The 27,142-nt window shown below is 40.6% G+C and overlaps 1 protein-coding gene across 2 annotated transcripts in view; it reads right to left on the minus strand.

The window, feature by feature from the left end:
• Positions 1-19,011, minus strand: part of SLC17A8 (solute carrier family 17 member 8) — a 38,940-nt gene extending 19,929 nt beyond the window's left edge. For both annotated transcript variants that reach the window (XM_040234908.1, XM_040234907.1), the window contains exons 1-5: positions 18,822-19,011; positions 12,028-12,280; positions 4,946-5,064; positions 3,011-3,125; positions 1,519-1,606 (exon numbers count right to left, since the gene is read on the minus strand). In XM_040234908.1, the coding sequence (XP_040090842.1) occupies positions 1,519-1,606; positions 3,011-3,125; positions 4,946-5,064; positions 12,028-12,280; positions 18,822-18,922 (676 nt within the window). In that variant the 5' untranslated portion in view covers positions 18,923-19,011. The remainder of the gene's footprint in view (positions 1-1,518; positions 1,607-3,010; positions 3,126-4,945; positions 5,065-12,027; positions 12,281-18,821) is intronic.
• Between the last annotated feature and the right edge of the window lie 8,131 nt (positions 19,012-27,142).

The following is a 27,142-nucleotide window of genomic DNA, read 5'->3' on the forward strand; positions in this document are numbered from 1 at the left end:
AGAGGGGCCAGTCTCAGCATGGCTTCAAATGAGGCAACCTTAGCAAGGTGAAATTTGGAGACCTAGGAGTTAAAGTCACATCAGTACTTAAGGGCTATTAATTTGCTTTTGGGTAAAATGGATGATGTCCTTTTCATTTTTTTTTTTCTGGAAGATAATAGCAAAAGTTGATTAAATGGTCTCTATGACAAAGCACTGCAGATGGTGACTGCAGCCATGAAATTAAAAGACACTCGCTCCTTGGAAGAAAAGCTATGACCAAACTAGACAGCATATTAAAAGGCAGAGACGTTACTTTACCAGCAAAGGTCTGTCTAGTCAAAGCTATGGCTTTTCCAGTGGTCATGTATGGATGTGAAGGTTGGACTATAAGGAAAGCTGAGTGCCAAAATATTGATGCTTTTGAACTGTGGTGTTGGAGAAGACTCTTGAGAGTCCCTTGGACTGCAAGGAGATCCAACCAGTCCATCCTAAAGGCAATCAATCCTGACTATTCATTGGAAGGACTGATGTTGAAGCTGAAACTCCAATACTTTGGCCACCTGATGGGAAGAGCTGACTCATTTTAAAAAACCCTGATGCTGGGAAAGATTGAAGGTGGGAGGAAAAGGAGACGACAGAGGCTGAGATGGTTGGATGGCATCACTGATGTGATGGACATGAGTCTGAGTAGGCTCCAGATGTTGGTGATGGGAGCACACGGACAGGGAGGCCTGGTATGTTGCAGTCCGTGGGGTTGCAGAGTCGGACATGATGAGCGACTGAACTGATGACGGTATGTACAAAGCAGTGTGAGGAAAGCTTTGAATCAAGAATCCAATGTTCTAGCTCCTGCTCCATTCTTTGGTAGCTATGTGATCTTGAGCAAGTCATTGGACTTCTGTTTTAGTTCAATGAAATGAGATTTAAAACTTTAGTTTTAATTTCTCCATTTGTAAGAAGAAGAGGAGTGGGGCCTTGACTATTCTATATCTTCTACTTTCAACTTTGGGAAATACTTGTTGGCTAATCCTACAACAACTTCCAATGACTATTTTCTTACTTTTCTCTATTAAAGATGTTAGGAAAGCTAGGCACTGGCTTTCCCAGCTTTCTCTGCAGATAGTAAAGCCTATGACACAGTTAGGACCAAGCCAATAAAACTGGAAGCCTGCTAGGGGGATTGGGAAAGCTTTTTCTTTCCTGATGCAAAGAATAGAGGTGGTTAGGACACCCATCCCCTCTTCTTTCTGCCTTTGGTGTGGCCTTAATGCCTGGAATTGTGGTAGCCATTTTGTGAACATGAGGAATATGCATGAATGCAAAAAGTTATCACTCTAAGGATAGTAGAGCAGAAAGTCAGAACATGCACAGGCCCTGGATAGACTACAGGCCAATTACAGGCAGAATCAACACTAGCCACCAACCATTCACCTTTGGACTTCTGTTATGTGAAAAAATTAATTCTATTTAGCAAGGTCTTCATCTAAAGCCAAAAGCACTCCTATATGAAACTTGCTGTTATTCCAATACACTCACCACAAAAGGAGGTTGTAGCCAGTCTGCTTCTCTCCAAAGGTGGTGCCCACTTACTCCACATCCCGTGGCACGCTGGGTATGTCACACCCTGGCAAAACAGTTGAAAATGGATGATTCGACTTGACTCCAGTTTCTTTTTGTGTTTAAAACTTGGACTTTGCCTCTTTGACACTACAACAGAAAAGCCCAACTTACAGAAACTAAATAACATGTGTCAGCTATTTTGACTCACAGCAAAGATGCTAAAATTCAAATACTAGTTCAAAGGTAAGCAAGGTGGGGAATTTCTTCTTATTATTTAATATCAGTGTGGGAATGGATTTCCACAATCAGCTGATCCATCCTGCCATTTAAAGATGTAGAACCTGAGGCTGACAGCCATTAAGTGACTAGATTCTAGTATTCAGGGCTGCTAATATCATGTTCTTTCTACTGTGTTAGTATTTTCCAAAGTGTGGTATATGTCCCTCCAGTGGGATAAGAATTGGATTTAAAGTACTAAAACAACCTACATTTTTTATTATCATTGTTACTTATATATTCTAATAGGCTTTAGAAAAATATAACTAGCACATTAAACCCATGATATAAAAAATATTGTTGCTTATGATAAGGTTCTTTTATTTTGTTTTGTTTTTAAGTAAATTGACCAGGGGAAAACTATAGGCAAGTAACAGTATGAATCATAGTGTGAATATGATAAACGTGACAACCGTTAGAGGTGAATGGCTGAGTTTGGGAAACATTTCTCTACATCAGCTGGTAGCACATGATGGCCTGATGTGGGCCACCATCTATTTTTGTCCAGCCCTCAAGCAAAGAATGGTTTTTAAATTTTTAAGTGACCAGAAAAAAAATTTTTTTAAGAAGTGCATTTCCTGGCATGTAAAAATCATATGAAATAAAAAATATCAGTGTCCAAAAAGTTTCACTGGAAAGTAACCATGCCTACACATTTATATATCTCTGGCTGCTTTTGTAAACAATGGCAGAGTTGAGAAGTTGCAACAGACCACAGTATGGCCAGGAGAGTACAAAATATTTACCTTCTGGTTCTATATTATGCTACCCAACTCATCAAGCTAAATCTCTGTGTAAGACTACACCCCTGGAAATTTACAGATTTATTAATAAATCCATTTAAATTGTTTTAGTGGAAAGAGCCTTAGTTATGTGAACTGAAGGCTTTGGGCTTCAGTTTCAAAATTTATTAAGCAGAAGTAGTTGGATTAAATTACCTCTAAGATCACTCCTGGCTCATCTGAAATTCTGCACTCTGTGCAATGATCCTTCATTGTGTATAAATTTGGAATCACACATGGAATTTTAATTAAAGTATTCATAATTATAATCCTAACCAGAAAGTTCAGATAGCCAGACAAGGCAGGAGATAGGAAAACTGATAAAGGAGGTTTTCTTCAAAAATTAAAATTTCTAAAGGATCATGTTGTCTCCAATAATATCAAAATTTGTTAAGAAAAGAGTCTCTTACCTCCACTAAACCTTGCAAAATCCTGACACACAGAACACAGCCGTAATGCACTCTGGCTGCAGATGGAATGAACATGTTCAAGGCCGATGTTAAGAAGATGGCAGCCCCGAAGACCCTGAGGGACCAAAACACTGTGTTACTGGGCAGGCCCACCACGGATGTGGCACATTAGTTAACCATCAGGAACAAAGCTACCAGTTCATGGAAGATCACTGTATAAATCAATAGAGAAATAGATGTCTTATGGTCTGGTGTGTGCCATGCTAGACTGTCAGGCTGCTTTGATTCCCAAGCTCCAGTCCCTGGGCCAATAATAGGAAGGTTTGGGGCAGTACAGGGGTGTTCTGCCTAGATAAGATCCAGAAGCTGGAGATTGACCTGCATGAGGTAAACTTACTGGAGACCCACCATTCTTCTAGATTCTACCCGAATGATCCATTCTGACTACTACCTCATGACTTCTGCACATTTGGGTTGTATCTCCTGCTTCCCAGTTCTGCCTTCATGTTAGCAGATGGGGATACCAACTATCTGAGAAGCATGCTGTGTCCTGGGACCAGCCAAGCACAGGACAGGCTGGGTACCTGTCTCAGCCCCACAGCTTTCTGCCAAGTACTGTGTGTCTCCTCTTTGCCTGGACAGGAGTGTCCCAGGAAAAGAGAGTGGGCATCATTTTATTTCTTTCTCACACATGCTAATGCTGCTTCAGATCTTTTATAGTCTGGGAAATCTTATTATGTGTTATTTCTTTTTAGGGCAGAAGTGTGAATAGTGACTGCAAAGACCATAGGAACCAGGATTTTATCACTTTTTAAGAAGAATACAACAGGCAAGTGACAATAAATAAAGGACACAAATTAGATAAGAACATAAGTAAAATATGAGTCATGCTCATAGAAATGACTTTACATATGGATATGACTTTCAGACTTTTTTTCTTGATCCATAAAACAAAATAAAATTTATATTGCAACCCAACACACACTCATAACACACAGATGTAACCAAAACAATTTCCAAAATATGATTCTAAAATGTGCAATGAGCTAAGATATTTTCTATTCTATTTGATTATCTTTCCTTTTATTTCTCTCTCTTTTTAGAAAAATAGATATTGGTAAATCACTATTGATTTTATTACCATCTAATGAGTTCTGTTTTAGAGTTTGAAAAATACTGCTTCATAAAATATACACTTCACAAAACCCATATATGTTAAGTCAATTACAATTAGAAATGACCTGGAAATAATTAGTACTCTCCTAGTACACTCCTTTTCTGGTACATATACATATTACATATCTCCCAAGTGGCCATCATTTTTGCTTGAATACTTTTAGTAACAGAGAACTACTACTCCTTGAGGCAGCTCATTTTTTCTTGGACCTACTTTTATTTGCTCAAACACCTCCTATAGAATCGCAAGGGTATGAAAGACATCTTACAGTCTAGAGACAAGCCCCTCCTATTCACGTGACAAAACCAGTATAGTACAGGATAATATCAATATAGTAAACAGCATCACAGAATGTCATTGGCCAAAGGGAACTCAGACACAATCTAATCCATGTTTCATTTCACAGATGAGGAAATGGAGGTCCAGGGAAAAAGAGGAACTCAGTAGAAGTTACCAAGCGAGTTACTTAGGGTCCAGAAACTGTTGCTCCAGACTCAGATGCAGTTGATTTTTTTTTTAAACTACATAATCAGTTAAAGAATTGCAAGATAGATTAGATTTAAACAAAAAAGTAAACAAAAAGAGATTCTTAAGAACAGGATCATGTAAAATCAATGTCTGTGAATCATATCTTTAGGAATGACTTCTATCTTTCATTCTGCACCCCTAAATTGAGAGCCAGTTGTGTAGAATTGATAAAAGCATACAAAGCCACATTATGATCTGTGTAGCACTCATGTTAAATCAATTTATCTTACCTGTTCGCAGCAAATTTATTTGAAATGAAACCACCTGGAATTTGTGTCACAATATAACCCCAGAAAAAAGATCCATGGATAAGGCCCACTGTCTCTGGATCCCAGTCAAATTGTGCTGTCTGGAAATGAGAAATCAGATACATTTGGTTTGTAAGAAAACACTTGCCTGTCATCATTCTCTGATGATCCTATATAATAACTCTACGAAGTCTTTCTTTCCCTCCTTTAAATTCAGCAAATATCTTTTTAATTTTTAAATTTGTACTGGGGTATAGCAGATTAACAATGCTGTGATAGTTTCAGGTGAACCATGAAGGGATATTCAGCAAATATTGATGGGGGGCCTCAATGACAGCAGGGACACAGCAAAGTCCTTGTTGTCATTGAGCCTAACTTCTAGTGAGAGAAAGGAGAGACTATGAAAAAGTTAAAAAAAAAAACTGATGACGGCTAAGAAGAAAATAAAACAACTTGTAAAGAAAACAAAAGGTAAATTCTGGGTTTATTGGGTTATTTAGGTACCAGTTTAGTCAGACACTAAGGGAATGACAGTCATGCCTCTCTTTTTTTTATGAAGATAATAAAACTTACCTACCCATAGGATGTCTGGGGATAAATGCCATGAATATTTCTAGTAGGTTATTCCTCTGCTTAGAGATTTTGCATTTAACACGTTAGGATAATGCCTGGAGCACAGTGTAGACTCAGTAAATGTTAGCAGCTATTGTTGTCTTTATGAAGATGGCAAGGGCAACAAAACACCCTTACACGACTCTCAAACCATTGAAGCCTTTCCTCACTTTCTTTCCCAGCAAAGTAACTCACCCTTTTCAGATTTCTTACAAATCTCCCTTCTCTGAGAAAGCTCCTCCGCTGCCCTGAATTGAAGTGGTTATTTTTCCTAGGCCTTGGTCCACAGACCTCTGTTCTTGCAGTCATGGCACCCACCCTGTTCTCAAACTAGCCTGTCACATGTCCCTTTCCCACATGAGGTGGCAGGTGACTCTAAGGTGGCAGCTGTGTCCTTTTGACTTTATAACCTCTGTACCTACAAGTGTCTACAACATAGAAGATGCAAGTAAATATTTGCCACATTAATGAACGGCTTGGTAAAGCATTGGTATCAAAATCCAAGATGTTCCTATTATGGAGTAAGAGTTCTTAATTATCAACATAGTACCTTTTATGAATTTTCATCACATTTTGTGTTCCTATCACAAATTGTCATGGACTTATTTGCTCATTTATTCAATATGCACCGTGTGCTTCCTGTGTGCCAGGTCAGGTGACAGTATAAACACAAACTCAAGTGTTGCCTTTGCCTTCTAGGAGATCACAGTGCAGGTAATATTGGCTTATGCTCTGCACTGTAGTTCCCATTTTGTAGACTAGGAAGTTGAAGCTCAAGAGTAAAATGAACCTAACCATCATACATTCAAATCAGTTCACCAAATTTTTATTTTATGCTACTAAGTGCCACACATTGTACTAGATACTGGGGATATAGCAGTGAACAACAACAGTAATTGTTATTTTCACAAAGATGTCAGTGGGGATGGCAGGAAGTATATACAGGTGTTTACTGTGTTATATGGTAATCAGTGAAGAAGAAAGAAATATGAACAGAGAAGGGGACAGAACACTCCTAAAGGAAGAAAGGGAGCAAGTGATGATTTCCTTATCAGAAGAAATTGCTTTCTAGACAAAGAAATAGCAAGTGCAAAGGCCCTGAGATAAGGATGTGTTTTGTGTGTTAGAGGAACAGCCAGATGTCAGAGGAGTTGGAGGGTGATGGATGAGGAAGAGAATCAGAGACATTAAAACAGGAGAAATTCAAACGATGAAGGGCCTTCTAAGTCACCATAAGGACCTTGACTTTTATTCAAAGAGAGATGGAAACACTTAGCCAAAGAAGGACATGATTTTGAGTCACTTTCCATGTATTTCCTCTTTACAATACCTAGAGTTAATTACATCATTTTCTACAGAAGAGGAAATTGAGATTAATTTACTTGCCCCAAGTCATAGAACCAGTTGTAAAGAAAGCCACGACCAAGACCTCTTACCAAAAATCTATATTCTTTCCATTGCTGTGGAGACTTGACTTTCTCACTAAGTAGAGACTAGACTTCCTTGCCTTGAGTCACAGAATGCCCCCAAGAAACCAAAGATCCAAGACAGAGGGATCCACTTCATTCAACAACTAACTGTTAATCACATGGTCCCTCGCTCATATCTTTCCCTCTGACAGAATGGTGCTTCTTTCCATTTGGACAAAGTTACCTGAAGAAGAATACTTGTCCCTGCCAAGAACTGACTTTCACTATCATTGAGTCCATGAGAATCATAATGGTCCTATGTATGAATTCTTATAATAAGCCAGGTGCTATGTCATAGACAGTATTAGGCCGAAAAAATGGTCCCCAAAGATACATGCACAAAACCCCCAGAATCTATAGATGCTGTCTTACTTGAGAAAAGCGTTTTGCTGATGTGATAAGGTCAAGGATCTCAAGGTGAGTTTTTCTGGATTATCTAACTGGGCCCTAAATCTGATGACAAGTGTCCTTGTAAGAGAAGGGCAGGGAGAGACTGGAGACATAAGAGGAAAGAAGGCCATGTGAAGATGCAGGCAGAGACTAGAGTGATGCTGCTAACAAGCCAAGGAGCGCTCGGAGCCGCCAAAGCTGGAAAAGGCAAAGATGGGTTCTCCCTTGGAGCCTTTGGAGGGAGTGTGGCTCCCTCCAAAGTCGAGTTGATTTCTGGCCTCCCAGACTATGAGAGACTAAGTTCCCATTGTTTTAAGCCACATGTTCATGGTCATCTGTTACAGCAGCTTTAGGAAAGTAATAGAGCTGTTTAATATATTGGTACCAGATTATCTCATTTGATCTGCAATCAGGCCTTTTATTCACATTTCACAAAACAGCAATGAGACTTAGTAAAGAATTTCTAGAAATGCCAGTTCCTACCTCCCTGCTCACATTTCCTTCTAAGAGGATTCTCCTCCTCCCCTCAGTGCCAAGGGCCTCTCCCCCTGTGACTGTGGATGGACACCAGAATAGAGGGAGCCAACGTATAGGCTGGACTCAGCCTACCTGTCTGTCTCTCTTCTTTCTTTCTCTCTCTAATCTGAACCCAGAGATTCTAGTTAGACAATACTGCACACTTGAAACAAGTTCCATCGGAGTCAGGGCCCAGTAAGTCAGCTCCCCAGCAAGGCAACGGTTTGAGGAACTTCGGCTTTGGAGAGCAGTGAGATACCATGGAAAAGAAAAAACAAAATAAAACAGTCCATGGAGAGACCTGGGAGAATGGAGCCGACTCAGAGAGAAGCAGATGCAAGACCCTGAAAGGCCAGCAAGTTGAAGAGTAAGCTGAAGATTTCCTAGTTCCCATGAGGTCCGGCTCCACTCTGCCCCTCCTGACTCCTCCTCCCCCACAGTGCAGTACAGCCTGGATCCCAGTCCCACCTCAGGCTGGCTCCCTCGTCTGGGACACAGACTGCACAAGCATACACAGCAGATAGCTTTCCACCGTTCACTTTCCTGAGGTCCTCTATAGCCCTACAGTCATTTCCTTTTTAACTTGAGCTGGTCTCCCATTTCTATTCTTTGCAACAGCAATCCCTGACCAGGACAGAAGGGCAACTTGCTCAAGGTCCCAGAGCTAATAAACAACAGAGTCAAGTTTGAAACCAGGTCCGGCAGATTCCAAAGCCCAATTCTTCTTAACCCTACAGGACTCATGATTCATGAGAAGGAGTTTGGATTTTCCCTGAGGGTAATGAGAACTAATATCCAAGTTTCTCAAACCGCAGTCATTTATTGTGTACCACATGCCAGACCCTGTTCTAAGTGATTCACACGTCTTAAAACTCATAATTATTAAACTAAAAAAATGATTATGATTCACACATCAACTGAAGCTACCATCTATACGACTAGCAGAATATATGCCAGTTATTTGCAAGGCCTGCCTATTTATACCTGGAGTAGGAAATGGAACCCACTCCAATATTCTTGCCTGGAAAATTCCGTGGACAGAGGAGCTTGGCAGGCTATACAGTGTATGGGGCTGCAAATAGTCAGACATGACTGAGCAACTGAGCACACACACCTATTCATACTACTTACTTTTCTCCCTCTGTTGAAAATAAAGATTTAAAAATATCAGTGCAAAATATCTAGTTTTTCTCCAATAAAGCCAACCAAACAAAATTACCAGCCATTGAGAGGCTTTCTTAATACAATTAGTGAAATCTTTGCCATTGGGTTGAACATGCTCAGATGATATCTCAGCTTTGTTCTGTTTGGATAAGTGAGAAATGGCCTGCTATAAATTGGAACTTCTGAAATGCTACTAAACTCTTACTTATGAGGCCAGAGAAAATGATGTAAAGCATATTCTAGATCTTAATCAGTTTCTCTAAGACTCCAGAAGGCAAAACCATAGAAACCAAAGAGCACACACAGCATTGTTCCTTAAGTTTATCAAAATGCCTTTTCCATTTGCCTCAAAGCAAATTCTGTTGACCTAGGCCTATCTTTTCATGCAACAAACAAATGCAAACCAGCATCTCATTTTGATCCAAGCCTTAGCAGACAAGTTTAATTAGCTGCCTTTCCTCACAAAAGGCTGCCAGAATGCATGTGATACACATCTGAAACCTCATTAATGTCCATCATTCTTTATTTTAAAAATGTGTATGACATCCCCCTTACACCTCTACTGCCCTCCCTGCCCCTCTCCCCCAAAATAAACAACCAGGATATCCTTTTAAAAACAGATTCAACTGTGGCATACAAAAGAGAATGGTTAGAAGAATCTCCATGGTACCCTTTTCTTCTGGTAGAATAATCTCTTAGTTAAAAAAGAAAAAGGGCGGGGAATCTGCAGGCCAACTAAAGACTTCTTTTTAATGAACTGAAATCAAATTTTCGCTAACCAATATTTGGCAGAAACTGTTCCGGGTAATGCTGATAGACACAGCGTGAAGGAAAGCTTTCTGCAGTTAAGCCCAGGAAATAACGCACACCACAGCCCCCTCTTGGAGATTCTCACGGAACACAGCACAGTACAGGTTCCTAGTTCATATGACACCTTCTTCAAAGCACAGCCTACAGAACAGTGGTGTCCAGACACCAGTTTGGGAAACTCTGATCTAAATGTTTTCCCAAACATGGGTAGGAACTGGAGAACTATTAGAAGTCTCTCTGCAAGAAAGGAACCCTCCTGCACTGTTGGTGGGAAGGTAAATTGGTACCGCCATTATGGAGAACAATATGGAGGTTCCTTAACAAACTAAACATAGAGCTACCTTATGACCCTACAGTCCTACTCCTGGGCATATATGTGTAGAAAAATGTGATCTGAAAGGATACATACACCCCGATGTTCACGGCAGCAGTCTGCAATAGCCAAGGCATGTGTGTGTGTGTGCGCGTGCTTAGTCACTCAGTCGTGTTCGACTCTTCGCAACCACATGGACTGTAGGCCACCAGGCTCCTTTGTCAATGAGGATTCTCCAGGCAAGAATACTGGAGTGGGTTACCATGCCCTCCTGCAGGGGACCTTCCCAATCCAGGGATTTAACCCAGGCACTGCAGGCAGATTCTTTACCATCTGAGCCACCACGGAAGCCCCAGCCAAGACATGGAAGCAACCTAAATGTCCATCAACAGAGAAATGGGTGAAGAAGATGTGGTACATATATGTGATGGAATATTACTCAGCCATTAAGAAGAATGAAATAATGCTACATGCAGCAACAGGGATGGACCAAGAGAGTGTCATACTGAGTGAAGTAAATCAGACCAGAAAGAGAAGGAGAAATGTTTGACATCCCTTATACATGGAATCTTAAAAAAAAAAAGATACAAATGAACTTACTTACAAAACAGAAAGAGACTTACACTGAGAAAATGAACTTATGGTTGCCAGGGCTCGGGGAGAAGGGGTAGTAAGTACTTTGGAAAGGTCATGTACACAGTGCTAGAAGTCTCTCTGCAAACAGATGGATTTCCACACAAGTCACTCCAGTGTGTGCATTCAACACAATGAAACAGATATATTGGGTATCCACTGGAAATACGTTTTTATTTTATTCTCCTATAATCTCAATATTTCTCAAGGCTTATCATTTAAGAAACAGACCAGATTTCATCTTTTCAGTGATTCATGAAAACAGTACTGTTTAAGTGACATCACTATAGGCTTGCTTATGACTACAAGAGCCTTTGAATGGGGCCTTCTGCTTCTATTCACTCCAGTCCTGATCCACTGGATCCATTGGGAGATGACTGGCTGGACAGTGATCATCCTGGAATATGGATCTGATGGCACCATTTCTCTGCTTAAAGCCCACGCCTGACTCACCTTAGACTTGCCGGGCTCTCTACGACCTAACCCTGCTTTACCTGTTGCCTCCTTCTGATGCTTACCTCATTCTATCCTTTTACCAGGATTCTTAACTGAGGTCTGTGGATGGGATCCTGTGGATCTATGAACTTGGATGGGGAAAAATCAGCATCTTTATTGCTACTAACTAATAAAGCAGCATTTCCTATAATTGTGAATGTAGGCAACAAACCCCAGTCATATTATCAAGACTTGTGATTCTATTACTAGAGGAAATTACAAACATGTTCGTATCCCATGATGGCTGTTGCCATTATCTCAAATTATTGTTCATCCTTCAAACACCAAAATTACAGAAATTATTAGACCCATTGCTAGATTTTGTCATCTGATGTGTTCATAAAGAAACCCATATGTTTCTATATCACAGATTCAATTCTTAAATAGTTTGTTATCTGTATTTAAAATAATTGGCTTTCTTTGTGATCCTATGTGTTTTTTAAAGTTTTATTTTATTTACTTACTTATTTAAGCTGCACTATGTGGCATGGGGGATCTTAGATCCCCAACTAGGGATCAAACCCTCATCTCCTGCAGTGGAAGTGCAGAGTCTTAACCACTGGACCACCAGGGTAGTCCCTTATGCGTTTTACTTTAAGAATTTAAAACATTAATACAGCTGTTGCCAAAAGACACTGACATAGACATAGACGGACACTGACCTGAATTTCCGGTTTTCCATCAACATATACAGTACTGTTATTGACCATTTCCACAATGGCAACTCCAAGATTGCACCGAATTCCAAAGGAAATGCAGAACCCCAGCCCACTCATGACAGCAATGATGTAGCGCTTAGGGACCCCACAGCAGTGGCAGTCACAGAGTGGGGGCCTCTGCCTGGACGTCTGCACTGGTCTCCCTTCTTCATTCAGCTCAATGTTACCTTCTTCCTCATTGGTCCCGTCAATTTTCCTACAGCGGGCAAATGGACAGGGAAGAAAGACCAGGATTACAAAGTATACTAGGCAAGAAGAAAAATTGTACCAAGAAAGAAAATGGAAAACCCAGAGTAGGATGCATCCTGCACGTTTTAACATCATCATTATTACTAAAATAAATTAAAGTGGTTAAAATTTACTGATATTCTGGATATTGTGTTACACCCTTATAGACATTAATTTATTTTAATCTCATAACAGCTACACTAGGTAGATAGTGTTATCTTGTCCATTTATTGACAAAAAACTAAGTCCTCTGAAGTAGGATGCAAGTTCAAGTCCAGAGTTTGTATCCTCAACAATATGCCTCACTGAATATCCTGCTGAAAGAGTATCTATACACTTCATCCACATGACGTGACCCAGCTAACTATTATGTTTGACTTTAATTTTAATGTCACTTGAAGCCTGCTAAAACATATACAGTAAAAAATAAATTTATTTTCAGATTCTTTTTTCTTCTTTTTCTAAGTCTTAATAAAATACTAGGTAAGGAGGTACATTTTCTATCACAGCACAAACCAGTTTGTTGTGTATCTATTCTTCTTAAGTGGTTCTAAGGTGATTCTCTGGCATTTTTTAAACAGAGGGCATGATTTCTCATTGAGTCCCATAAATTCAGATTACAGTAGTCCATTGCAGTGAATTTACTCTCTTCTTAAAAAAAAAAAAAAGTAATTGGGCAAACTGAATAGTATCTGTCAATAAAAAAAGGAGCTGTTTGCATCATCACATGTATCATAACCCTTCTGAAGATGCCCAATTAAGGTCCAAGTCTTTGTAAAAATAAGCAAAGCTTATATGTTTTCAGTTCAGTTCCGTTCAGTCGCTCAGTCGTGTCCGACTCTTTGTGACCCCATGAATCGCAGGATGCCAGGCCTCCCTGTCCATCACCATCTCCCGGAGTTCACTCAGACTCACGTCCATTGAGTCCGTGATGCCATCCAGCCATCTCATCCTCTGTCGTCCCCTTCTCCTCCTGCCCCCAATCCCTCCCAACATCAGAGTCTTTTCCAATGAGTCAGCTCTTCACATGAGGTGGCCAAAGTACTGGAGTTTCAGCTTTAGCATCATTCCTTCCAAAGAAATCCCAGGGTTGATCTCCTTCAAGAGTATCATATTCACTAATAACTAATACAATGTCTAACAGACTACATAGAAGCACAAATAATTTGCCCACCAATTCATAGCAGAGATCATCTTAGTAGCTTCTTATGACTCAAGCAAATTAGGTTAAAGCACATGTAGAGAGAGCATGGACAGGAAAGCCTGGCATGCTGCAGTCCATGGGGTTGCAAAGAGTCGGACATGACTGAGCAACTGAACTGAACTGAGAGAGAGCAAATGTACTGGATTTAATTCAGCTCATCAAATATTTACTGAGTGCCTACTGTGTGTCAGGCACTATACTGAGTGTTACGGAAGAATAAAGAAAGTGACATGGTTTCTGATCTCCTTCAGCTCTTGGAGGAAGAAAGACACACACACAGTTGTAATTGCTGGATGATGTAGGTTTTCTTGAAATCAAGGTGAAGTACAGTGATAAAACAGGAAAGGAACTTTCAATCTTAATTTGTGAGGTCAGAATGGCAGCTTAATAAATATGCAAGAATATGGAAGTAATCAGAAGAGAACGTCATCAACCTCCGAAGGCACTTTTGTAACCTACCTGCATGTATGCTGATGTATTCTACGTTTTTTCTATGATTGTCTTCCAAGCTTCCAGCTAAGGCCAACCTCTTTCCCTGGGCACTAGATCTCATTGCCTCTCATGTACTCAAGGAAATCCCTCTCCACGTATTTCATCAATTATTTCTCCTCTCTACTAGAACATTCCTACTGTCTACAAATATGCCCTTATTTGTCCCACATCAACATTTAAAATAAAAACACTTTCTCTTTCAGCTACCTGCCTATTTCTCACCTTCCTTTTATAGAAAAACTCAGAAGTCACTGTCTCACTTCCCTTTGTCCCTTTCTCTCTTGGACACACTCCAAACAGGTATATCTCCCAACCTGTCCACCAAAATTTCTCTTCTTGGGCTGTCAATGCCTTCCACATGGTTCAGTTCAGTTCAGTCGCTCAGTTGTGTCCAACTCTTTGTAACCCCATGGGCTGCAGCATGCCAGGCTTCCCTGTCCATCACCAACTCCTGGAGCTTGCTCAAACTCATGTCCATTGAGTCAGTGATACCATCCAACCATCTCATCCTCTGTAATCCCCTTCTCTTCCTGCCTTCAGAATTTCCCAGCATCAGGGTCTTTTCCAATGAGTCAACCATGAGTCCACATGGTTCAACCCAAAGGCTCTTTCCAGTTCTCATCTAGTTGACCTGTCAGCAGAACTTGATGCTACTGATTATTCTTTTTTCCTTGATGACTTTGATTCCTTCATGGATACCACACTCACTCGGTGGTCCTTCTAATCCCCTGAACACTCCTTCTGTTTCCTCAACCTGTACACACCAGGATGCCCAGAGCTCAGTTTATAGATTTCTTTTGTCTTCTGTCTGTACTTTCTAGATGATCTCACTCATCTCTCGGCTTTAGACACCATGCATATGCTCACAGATTTCAATTTTCATATTTAGATTTATTTGACATCTTTGTAGACACATGATCAGCATCTCAAACCTAACATATCCAAACCAAGTTCCTCTAAAAAAAAAAGTTAATTCCTGAAACTTTTCACATTTCAAGTAATGACAATTTTGTTCCTTTGGTTGCTCAGAAAAAAAACTTGTGTGACATCCTGGATGCATCTCTTCTCCAATCTCCATCCAATCTATGCATCAGCATTTCTTAGTTTGAATTTTTACTCTTCCATTTATTCAGCTGTGTGACTTTGGCCTAGTTAACCTCTCTGAGCTTTCTTCCCAGGTGGCACTAGTGGTAAAAGAACCCACCTGCCAATGCAAGAGATGTAAGAGACAATGGGTTCGATTCATGGGTTGGGAAGATCCCCTGGAGGAGGGCATGGCAACCTATTCCAGTATTCTTGCCTGGAGTATCCCATGGACAGGGGAGCCTAGTATGCTGCAGTCTGTGGGGTCACAAAGAGTCGGACACAACTTAGCAACTAAACAACAGCAGCATAGATCATTTAGAACATAACTTGACACGTGTGTCACTATTTTTATTACATTAATCCTCATAACCACTTAATGAGTCCACTCTGCTAGGATGAGCATAAATGCCATTTACTGTCATTTATGTTGATATCTAAGAGTTATTCAGATCATAAGACTCTTGATAATGTGCAGCCCCAGTGGTATCCATGAATTTCTGGCATGAATGAATATAATACTTATCTTACAGAGCTGTGAAAGTGAAAGTGAAGTCGCTCAGTTGTCTCCGACTCTTCGCGACCCCATGGACTGTAGCCTACCAGGCTCCCCAGTCCATGGAATTTTCCAGGCAAGAGTACTGGAGTGGGTTGCCATAGAGCTGTGGTTAAAATTAAATGAGTTTCTGCCACCAGACAGTTGATTTGTGTGGCAGCACAGTGTAATGATCAAGAAAGATGGGCACAAAATGTCTGGTCTGAAACCCAGCTCTGCCACTTACAAGCTGTGTCACATTGGGCAAATTACTTAACCTCTCTGTGCCTCCGTTTTTTCATACATAAAACTGTGATTATAATTGGCCCTCCCTCATAGAGTTGTTAATAGAATTAATGGTACCTGGAACATATTGTCATTACTATTATTTACTACACATAAGCAATTAGATAACTTTCATCATTTAAGCTAAAAAAGTCTGTATATCAGTTTCTGGACATTAATCTCCCCAACAGTAGACGATAAGTAAATGCATCATCTTCCTTCCTACATTTCAAAAATATTAATGTACCTTTAGTTGATGAATTGCTCAGCTGCTTCTTATCAATCAATGACTGCTCTCCAGGAAGACTAACAGTGTCTGGCTGTAATCAGCCCCATGTGTGGACTCAGATACTTCTCTATGCATTTACCTCTCCCTTGACCATGAGGAAGACCCCATAGTTCAAAAGCATATAGAAAATTCCATTTAGATGATGATCTCAGTAGTAAACATTATTAGACATCTATGACTTATACTGATTGCTAAGTTAGAAAGTCGGGATTCTTAACTTCCCAATGTTGCTGCCCCTTAAAAACAGAAAACATTTCTTTATGACTTTTTTCTTACACTGGATCCTGTCGACTGGTTTTATGTAAAAATCAACGAGGGGAGGAAACATCCACTACATACCAGGTTCTGGGCAAAGCTATATATATATATATATATATATATATATATAATTATCTTATAGATTTGAGGTTAACACCAAGTGTTAAAACAGCAGAGCTGTTTTTGCTGGAGGAGCCCTAATTCTGGAGCTCTGCTCAAAGACCACTAGAGTTGATGATCAGTTCAGATTGCCAGTCAGTTAATGCCTACTTCTGCCAATAATTTCTCTCTAGGGATCACTGAAAGACAAGGTATGAATCTGGCTTTACAATCATTCTATAATTACGACAACAATGATAACATCTAGCACGTATTTAGTGTGCTATCTAGAACTATGATAGCAGGGTTTGTTTGTTTTTTTTTTAATTGTTCAGTGAGCCAATTCTCAGAAAACTCTTCAGAGTAATAGACACATAGCTTAATTTGGGGTTGAAGTCACACAACTTGGAAATTACTGATTTTGTTATATCCCTAAAGCAAACCAATCTGGTAAACAAAAGGATATTCAAGTGGATCATTCAATCAAACATAGTAAAACCAGCACTTAGGCCTGAGAAAAGTGATTAAATTTTAAAAAGCAGCTAAAGTTGAGAAAGAACACTCCTAAGTATTTATCTAAAGCTAAATAATTGTTGGAGATGACTCTTGAGAGTCCCTTGGACTGCAAGGAGATCTAGCCAGTCCATTCTAAAGGAGATCAGTCCTGGGTGTTCTTTGGAAGGAATGATGCTAAAGCTGAAGCTCCAGTACTTTGGCCACCTCATGTGAAGAATTGACTCATTGGAAAAGACTCTGATGCTGGGAGGGATTGGGGGCAGGAGGAGAAGGGGATGACAGAGGATGAGATGGCTGGGTGGCATCACTGACTCAATGGATGTGAGTTTGAGTGAACTCTGGGATTTGGTGATGGACAGGGAGGCCTGGCGTGCTGCAATTCATGGAGTCGCAGAGTCAGACACGACTGAGCGACTGAACTGAACTGAACTGAAATAGTTGTCATCACTTGAATACGCCAATTAAGCCACTGTGCTTCCTTTTGCATTTTTAATCAAATGAAACTCCACCATAAAAAGATGTTACCTGGGAGTGCTCGGCAGAAGAATAAAACATTCTTAAAAGAAAAGGTTATTATAATCATTTCCTGTGTTTAGCTAGTTTATCCTGCTGTCTCTGAGGTAGGTTTTCATTTATACATGATAATTCAGTATAGTTCTGACTGAAACTTTTTGTTTTTAATTACCAGAATAATAAGGTGCCCAACCCAGTTCTCTTGCTAAGCTCACCAAAGGGATACAGTGGAAAAATTAACACTGGCAGGAATCTGTGTATTATAAAACACAAGAAGTGGAATGAATCTGTGGGCTAGTTTTTAAATTTATGAGAAAACATAGATAGAAAAGTTAAAAGCAAATGCCAAGGGAAATTTTCATTCATCATAATTAGAAATAATGATAAAAATTTTATCAAAGTTATTTTCACATTTATTTACATCAAAGAAATTTAAAAAATCATTTTACCTTGCACATAAGGACTGCTTATTAATTCATTTATAAAACCTAGGAGGTTTAGACATTTACTATTTCTATTTTTAAAACCACAAATTAAATATCACATCAGTTCATTCATTTATGGCAAATTCTCCTTTCAATAATAATATATTTTACTTTAAAAAAAAGATCTATTTTTTTTTTTTGGACAAAAACATTCAATTCAATGATACCACTTAACACTTTCCCATTTAATCATGTAAGATTTTCTGCTTTAAATACTAATTTTTAAAGTTACTTTCTTCATATTATTGTGCAATAATCCTCTTTGAAAACTACACAATCAAGAACCACTTCATACAGTTTATATTACAAGCTATACAATTTGAAAATACCTAATTTTCATCTGCAGTGAAAAATTCTTAAAAATTATTTCAACTCAAAGCATAACCATGCAAAGTGGTTTCTAGTTTTGTTACTATCGAATTAACATAAAGTGTTATAGCCCCAAATATTTTCTAATTCAATGCCAAACACACAACTTGCAATATTACTGTGTCCAAAAAGTGCTAATCTTGCTGCATAAACGGAGTGTTTGTCTTGGTGTTTTCCTAATTCAACATATCCTTTTAGTGCATCTTTTTTTCCTCCAGGTGTAGTCTTTTGGAGCTGGAAGGGGCTCCAGAAGCCCTTTATTCTGACCCTCCCACTCCTTTTTAAAATGTAGCTTTAAAAACATGAGACAAATTCTTTCAAACACCAGCAGCAATGTGAAGCTACTCTGAAATAAATCTAAAGTTTGCATTCAGTCTTTACCTTTGTAAAATCCCCAACGAATCTCCCAAAGCATTCTTCACTCCCTCCTTTCCAGGTTTCAAAATTTTTTCTTTGAAGGTATCGAATGCTTTAAAAGGCATTGTGAGATGGGGGTACCTCCAAGCCTTCAACAGTCAGTCTCAGGAACTCTCATCCTTCATTTCCAGCATGGGGATCACTCTGCTTTCCTCGATGAACACCTGGAAGTCAGTTCTCAGGGAGGTGATTATTTAAAATCAAAAAGGCATGAAACCCAGCCCAGATCTTTCCAGATGAGACACAACACCCGCCCCCCAAAACAGGAGAGGCTAGATGATCTGTGACTGGGAATCCAGCCCCTCTCAGCTCCCAGCTCAGCAGCAGCCTGTGGTGCTGTCTCAGGCAGCCACTCTCAGGCTGAGCGCAGCCCGGCTCCCTCCCTGGGCTGCAGCTGGAGAAGCTAAAGGGGGCTCCAGCCCACAAAGTGTCCTGCGACCAGCGAAAGCCTCTGCAGCCTATCTCCAGCCCCTCCTGCTGCTTCTGACCACATTCCCCTCCTGCCTCACTCAGCTCGGCTGTGGCTTTCACTGAGGGATCCTTTCCAAGGTGATGCCATAGTAACCGGCATAATACCTGTCCCTTGGCCGCTGGGCTTATTAATGGGCTCTCAGCCAGAGCAAGCACCCAGGGCGAAGTGTGTTAAACACCCACAAGTCCTCTGCTTTCCTGAGGTCTGGCCCCCAAGACAGGCTCTCAGCCACTGCATTAGGGCCTTTTATGCCTCTCTTGGTAGAGTTGAAGCAGTTTTTGCATCAGACACCAGTATGGATGTGGTACTTGGAGGAACATTTGCACTTGAGGAGGCTAAACGCAAAACCCAAGCCATATGCCTCTAGGAGGGCATTTGTCTGATCAACAGAGCAGGCTCACTCAGGGTGTAGCGTGTTACTTTCCATTGGGACCACCGAACTGAAGATAACTGAGCCGGTCCCAGAATCTGCTTAGTGCTCTTCCCTGGTCTTCATTGTCTTCAGAATAAACCTAAATTCTTTATCATGGCACAGAAGACACTGTGTGACTCCAGCCCTGCTTCTTGTCACTGCTCTTTCTATCAGCTCTTCACTGAATTCTGCAATCTCCCTATCACTTCTGGGGTTTACTCAAGCTGTGCCTTCTGTCTGGGTAACTCTCCTCACCCTTCATCTGGGAGATGCCAACGTATTCTCGTCTCACAGAGACATCACTTCCTCTAGAAGCCCTCATACACAAGGTTAGGTGTCCCTCCTCTGTGCCCCCGAATCCACTGTCCTCCAAGCCAACAGGATTGGCATGAAGCAGTGAAAAATCCTTGTTGGACTGGAGTAGAAAGAGCACACGTTGCTCCCGCATTGATGGCGGCAGGAATGCTGCTCCACGAATGCTGCTGCCATGAGAAACAGCCTGCATCTGTGAGGCTCCAGAGGTCCAGTCTCCCAAACTGCAGCCGACTGACCGACCCTGTGCTTTAGACTCTCAGACTCCCCCGGAGTCATTTCCACAAGGTCAGTCCCTGCCTTCTTCAGCCTCAGTCCAAATCCTTCTCCAGGATTTGAAGTAAGTTGATCTAAATGAGCTGGATCCTTGGCAGGTTAAATATTTATTGCTGTTTTTATGGTCCAAACTTTGTGTTAAGCATTGTTTACATATTATCACAATCTTTCCAACACTACTTTGTGGATAAGCTAATTATTTTTTCCCCAACCTCACTGACAGGAAACTGAGGCAAAGAGAGGTTTAAATTTGCTAGGTTTCAGATCCAAACAGCCCGACTTCATGCAGTCCTGTTCTCCTGCTCGCTCTCTCCTCCCTCTTTCTTTATCCTCCATCCTTCCATCCCACCTCCCCAACCCATACTGCTGCTACTGCTGCTGCTAAGTCGTTTCAGTCTTATCCGACTCTGTGCGACCCATAGACGGCAGCCCACCAGGCTCAGCCATCCCTGGGATTCTCCAGGTAAGAACACTGGAGTGGGCTGCCATTTCCTTCTCCAATGCATGAAAGAGAAAAGTGAAAGTGAAGTCGCTCAGTCGTGTCTGACTCTTAGCGACTCCATGGACTGCAGCCTACCAGGCTCCTCCGTCCATGGATTTTCCAGGCAAGAGGACTGGAGTGGGGTGCCATTGCCTTCTCCGCAACCCATACTACCTCCTCCAAATTTACTGAGATATATTTTGCATATCATATACCTTACCCATTTCAAGTGGACAATCAATGATTTCTAGTAAATTTATCACGTTGTGCAAGCATCACCATAAAGCACAAAGCAGATAGAACATTCCTATCATCCCAATGAGAACCCTCATATCCACTATTAATCCTTGTCTCCCATTCCCAACACTGCACCAGGCAACCATCAATCTTTCTGTCTCTATAAATTTTCCTTTAACAGATATTTTCTATAAATGGAATCAACACACTATATACCATACAGTATATTGTCTCTTGTGTCTGACATCTTCCATTTAATATGATGATTTTCTATTATGAATAAAATTGTTAAGGACATCTGTGTGCAAATCTTTCTTTGGACAAATCTTTTCATTTCTCTTGGGAAATACCTAGGATTGGAATTGGTGGACTGCGTGGTAAGCGTGTTTTTAAGAAACTGCCAAATTACTTTCCAAAGTGACAGCACTATTTTACATTCCCGGTAGCATGTATGAGGGGTCCCATTTCTGACATCGTCACCAATATTGATTATCTTTTTTAGACTTTCAAGTGGGTATGAAGTGGCATATCATTGTGGTTTTAATTTGCATTTCCCTGATGACTAATGACATTGATCGTCTTGTCATGTGCTCATTAGTCCTGTGTATACATTTTGGGTAAATTTTCTATTTAAATATTTTGTCCATTTTTAAAATGAATTTTTTCCTTATTAGTGAGGTGTATGAGTATATATTCTCAATAGAAATTCTTCATCAGATAATATGATTTGCAAATGTTTTCTCCCAGTCTACTGCTTGTCTTTTCATTTTCTTCATGCTGTACTTAAAAGTGCAAACTTTCTTTGTTCATTCTTCATAGACGGTGCCTTTTTCATACACCTAAGAAAGAAATCTTTGTCTAACTTGAGGTCTTAAAGATTTTCTATTTTTTTTCCCTAAAAGTTTGCTTGTTTAGCTCTTACATTTAAGTCTACGATCCATTTTGAGTTCATTTTTACATACGGTATAAGGTAAACATCTATGTTCAACTCTTCCCATGTGGATCTCCAGTTGTTAGTAGGCTATTCTTTGTCTAATGAATTGTCTTAGCACCCCTGTCAAAAATCAGTGAAACATAAACATTAAAAAAATTATTTCTGGACTCAGTTCTCTTCTTTTGATCTCTGTATCTGTCCTTCTAAAAATTTATACTCTGTTGACTGTAGTTTTATAGAGTAAGTTTTGAAATCAGGAAATGAAAGCTTTCCAACTTTGTTCTTTAATTAAAATTGTTTTGGCTATTCTAAGTCTTTCATAATTCCATACGAATTTTAGAACCAACTTATCAGTTTCTGTAAAAAATCCTGTCCAGCCTTGTGCTTTTAAAAGGATTGATATTTTCAGGCCACCACCTTTGCCAACCACAACCCGTCAAGGCTGAGAATGCTAAGACTCCAGGAAATCACATATCTAATTACTCCACCAATATGTCTTCACCCTGTCTCCAGAAAGCTCACTCATTCATCAAAAGCAAATACAATCTAACTAAAATATGATAAACACTCTCTTGCTACAGAAGTCATTCCCTGGTGAAGCTTTTAACCTTTTTGTCAATCCCCAGATACCCTCAGTTACTGATCGCTTAGAGCACATAATGGAAGCACCAATAGGCAAAGACCAAATGAATCTCTCTTAAGGGTCAGTGACTATTAAGAGCACTAACCATTCCTGCAGAATGTATTGCTCATGAAATGTGTCTGAACCTGCAAAGGATTTTTGGTGGTGATTTAGATGGTTGGTGATAATAATATCTAACACTTATGGAGCACCCTCTAGGGGCCAGACTCTACACATTTAACTCATTTAATCCCCAGAATCCCCAGGTTTGATTCCCTGGTGGCTCAGAGATTAAAGCATCTGCCTGCAATGCAGGAGACCTGGGTTTGATCCCTGGGTCAGAAAGATCCCCTGGAGAAGGAAATGGCAACCCACTCCAGTATTCTTGCCTGGAGAATCCCATGGATGCAGGAGCCTGGTGGGCTACAGTTCACAGGGTCTCAAAGAGTCAGACACGACTGAGCGACTTCACTCACTCAATCCCCGGAATGACTCTCTAAAGTGAGTACTTTCATTATACCATCTACAGATGAGGAAACTGGGGCACAGAGATTTTAAGCCAACTTAAGTTCACACAAACTCAGCAGTGACCACAGGACTGGAAAAGGTCAGTTTTCATTCCAATCCCAAAGAAAGGCAATGCCAAAGAATGCTCAAACTGCTGCACAATTGCACTCATCTCACACGCTAGTAAAGTCATGCTCATAATTCTTCAAGCTAGGCTTCAGTAATATGTGAACCGTGAACTTTCAGTTGTTCAAACTGGTTTTAGAAAAGGCAGAGAAACCAGAGATCAAATTGCCAACATTTGCTGGATCGTTGAAAAAGCAAGAGACTTCCAGAAAAACATCTATTTCTGCTTTCTATTTTCCCTTGGACTGCAAGGAGATCCAACCAGTCCATCCTAAAGGAGATCAGTCCTGGGTGTTCATTGGAAGGACTGATGCTGAAGCTGAAACTCCAATACTCTGGCCACCTCATGCGAAGAGTTCACTCATTGGAAAAGCCTTTGACTGTGTGGATCACAATAAACTGTGGACAATTCTGAAAGAGATGGGAATACCAGACCATCTGACCTGCCTCTTGAGAAACCTGTATGCAACTCAGGAAGCAACAATTAGAACTGGACATGGAACAACAAACTGTTTCCAAATAGGAAAAGGAATACATCAAGGCTGTATATTGTCACCCTGCTTATTTAACTTATATGCAGAGTACATCATGAGAAACGCTGGACTGGAAGAAGCACAAGCTGGAATCAAGATTGCCGGGAGAAATATCAATCACCTCAGATATGCAGATGACACCACCCTTATGGTAGAAAGTGAAGAGGAGCTAAAAAGCCTCTTGATGAAAGTGAAAGAGGAGAGTGGAAAAGTTGGCTTAAAGCTCAACATTCAGAAAACAAAGATCATGGCATCCGGTCCCATCACTTCATGGGAAATAGATGGGGAAACTGGAAACAGTGTCAGACTTCACTTTTCTGGGCTCCAAAATCACTGCAGATGGTGACTGCAGCCATGAATTAAAAGACGCTTACTCCTTGGAAGGAAAGTTGTGACCAACCTAGATAGCATATTCAAAAGCAGAGACATTACTTTGCCAACAAAGGTCCATCTAGTCAAGGCTATGGTTTTTCCAGTGGTCATGTATGGATGTGAGTTGGACTGTGGAAAAAGTCGAGCGCTGAAGAATTGATGCTTTTGAACTGTGGTGTTGGAGAAGACTCTTGAGAGTCCCTTGGACTGCAAGGAGATCCAACCAGTCCATCCTAAAGGAGATCAGTCCTGGGTGTTCATTGGAAGGACTGATGCTGAAGCTGAAACTCCAATAATCTGGCCACCTCATGTGAAGAGTTCACTCATTGGAAAAGACCCTGATGCTGGGAGGGATTGGGGGCAGGAGGAGAAAGGGACAACAGAGGATGAGATGGCTGGATGGCATCACCGACTCGATGGACAGGAGTTTGGGTAAACCCCAGGAGTTGGTGATGGACAGGGTGTCCTGGAGTGCTGCAATTCATGGGGTCACAAAGAGTTGGACACGACTGAGCAACTGAACTGAGCTGAAGGTCACACAAGTAGGAAACTAAGCAGAGATCAGCTGTGGACACACCTGTGCCAGCATTAGAGCCTGTACTCTACACTAGTACTACACTAGTACTCTACACTAGTGCACTAGTGTTGATAATAACATCTACATTAGATCTGTTGATAATAGAGACAAGAAAATATAAAGCCAGACTTTGCAGAACTGAGGCTCATTGTATTCATTAGTTCTCTCCCTTGAGGGCCTAGTATGTGATAGGCCTTTTGAGACACTGGTGATGTAGGCTGAACTGTGATATTTCCCCTGAAGAAACAATCCAGAAAGTGAATAAGTCCTTATGGTATAATGATGCATCTGGCAATGAAAGCAGAGGTTGGAACACCTAAATTAGCTTGCTAAGGAATGGAAGAAGGTTTCCTAGAAGAGGGGATGATAGTATACGCTTTCAGGGATGAAAGAGTGAGGCAAATGAAAGAAAACAAAGTGGGAGAGAAGACTTGCATGAAAGAGCATGGTGCCTGGGGGAAAGTTGCATAGTTTCAGTCAGGTGAGTGTACCCTGTGGTTGAAAACAAGGTTGGAACAGTGATCGTGAGCTTTATATAATTTACAGAAGAACATTAAATTCACATCATGGACTGGAGCTGCAGAGAACACAGGTCTGGCTCAGTGAGAAGAATGAAACACAGTGAACCCATAGCAGGGCTAGGGGATCTGTTTCTAATGGCCTTCCAGTTCCTGTCGCTCTAGACCCAGCTGTCCCTTCTACTCTTTGGTTTCTGAAATATCCGCATCCTTGTAACAAATTGTCCTCTTTTTAGTTTACTTTAGGTAAGACAGTTTCTGCTCGTCATGGATAATCTTGACTATATTAGGGACTTCCCTGGTGGTCCAATGGTTAAAGCGCCTCCTTCCAGTGCATGTGATGGGGGTTCAATATCTGTTTGGGGAGCTATGGTCCCACATGCCATGGGGTGTGGCCAAACTTTTTTTTTTTTAAAAAAAAGGAAGAAAAAGAATCCTGTCTATATCAATTATTTAAAACCCAAATCCCAAATCAAATTTAGAAAGATGGTAATGACAACCCTGTATGTGAGACAGCAAAAGAGACACAGATGTATAGAAGAGTCTTTGGACTCGGTGGGAGAGGGCGAGGGTGGGATGATTTGGGAGAATGGCATTGAAACATGTATATTATCATATGTGAAACGAATCGCTAGTCCGGGTTCGATGCATGATACAGGGTGCTCAGGGCTGGTGCACTGGGATGACCCAGAGGGACAGGATGGGGAGGGAGGTGGGAGGGGGGTTCAGGATGGGGAACACTTGTACACCTGTGGCGGATTCATGTCAATGTATGGCAAAACCAATACAATATTGTAAAGTAATTAGCCTCCAATTAAAATAAATAAATTTATATTAAAGTAAATAAATAAAACCCAAATCCTGAAATGCTAATACTGCCTGTATCTAACACCATGAGGGCAAGCTTGACAGTTCAGTTTTATATTAGGTAGGACTCTAATCTCCCAACAGCGAAAAAAGTGGGTCTCATAAGTTGGTTGTTAGTGAAGTCATTCCATTTCAATCTACCTAGACCTCCCACCCCCTAAAAAGTGAACAAATTCCAAACAACTTGAAAATAATATTCAAGAAAATAATTTCATCAAATCAGATCAAAGTGTTAGGTGGAAAATTTTAACCCGGCTCAGAGCTAATGGACAAATTATTCACCTTTTAGGATAAGAAATTTTATAAAGAAACAGAGGTAATGAAGAAAATGAATCTTCCTGAGGTTCCTTCTCTCCTGAATTCTATGGCAGCTTTTTCAGGCCTCATTCTACACCCCAGTTCCACACTGCTCTCTTCTGCTCCCTATAACATACTGATACCCACATAAAACTTTCTGTTAAACAACACTTCTCCCATCCTTTAAAAGTTTGTATATTGTTGTTAACTACCATTAATCCTAATCTGGATGTATATACAACTTGATTTTTTTCACTGCACTCTATTTTTTACATTCTTTTATTAACAGTCTGTTTTACAAAGCACTTTCTAGTATCTTATTTGATTCTCTCAACCACCTATATAACAAGCAGATAGAGAAACCGATGCAATTTTGCCCAAGGTAGCCTGGCAGGTAGAATGTGGAGAGGAGCAGGTCCTTAAATCCATCTCCTGAACTTGTGTCAGTACAGTGCACGGTACATTGTGATCCTATAAATCCACTGTGGGTACTAAAGACTGTCACATAACAACTCAGGAAAGACGTGTTCAGAATCCTTGTGTCTTTAAAAAGTCATTGCACACAGAACTACTGCCTGCCCTCCATATCTATGGATTCTGCATCTGTGGACACAGAGGGCTGATAAGGGACTTGAGTGTCCAAGATTCTGGCATCCTGCAGTGGGTAAGGGTAGGGGGCTGGAACCCCTCCCCGACACGGATGTAAAGGGGTGATGTATAGGTAAGCTTGTGATAGCAAGAG

Source organism: Oryx dammah, unplaced genomic scaffold, assembly GCF_014754425.2.
Source record: "Oryx dammah isolate SB20612 unplaced genomic scaffold, SCBI_Odam_1.1 HiC_scaffold_29, whole genome shotgun sequence".
Classification (NCBI taxonomy): domain Eukaryota; kingdom Metazoa; phylum Chordata; class Mammalia; order Artiodactyla; family Bovidae; genus Oryx; species Oryx dammah.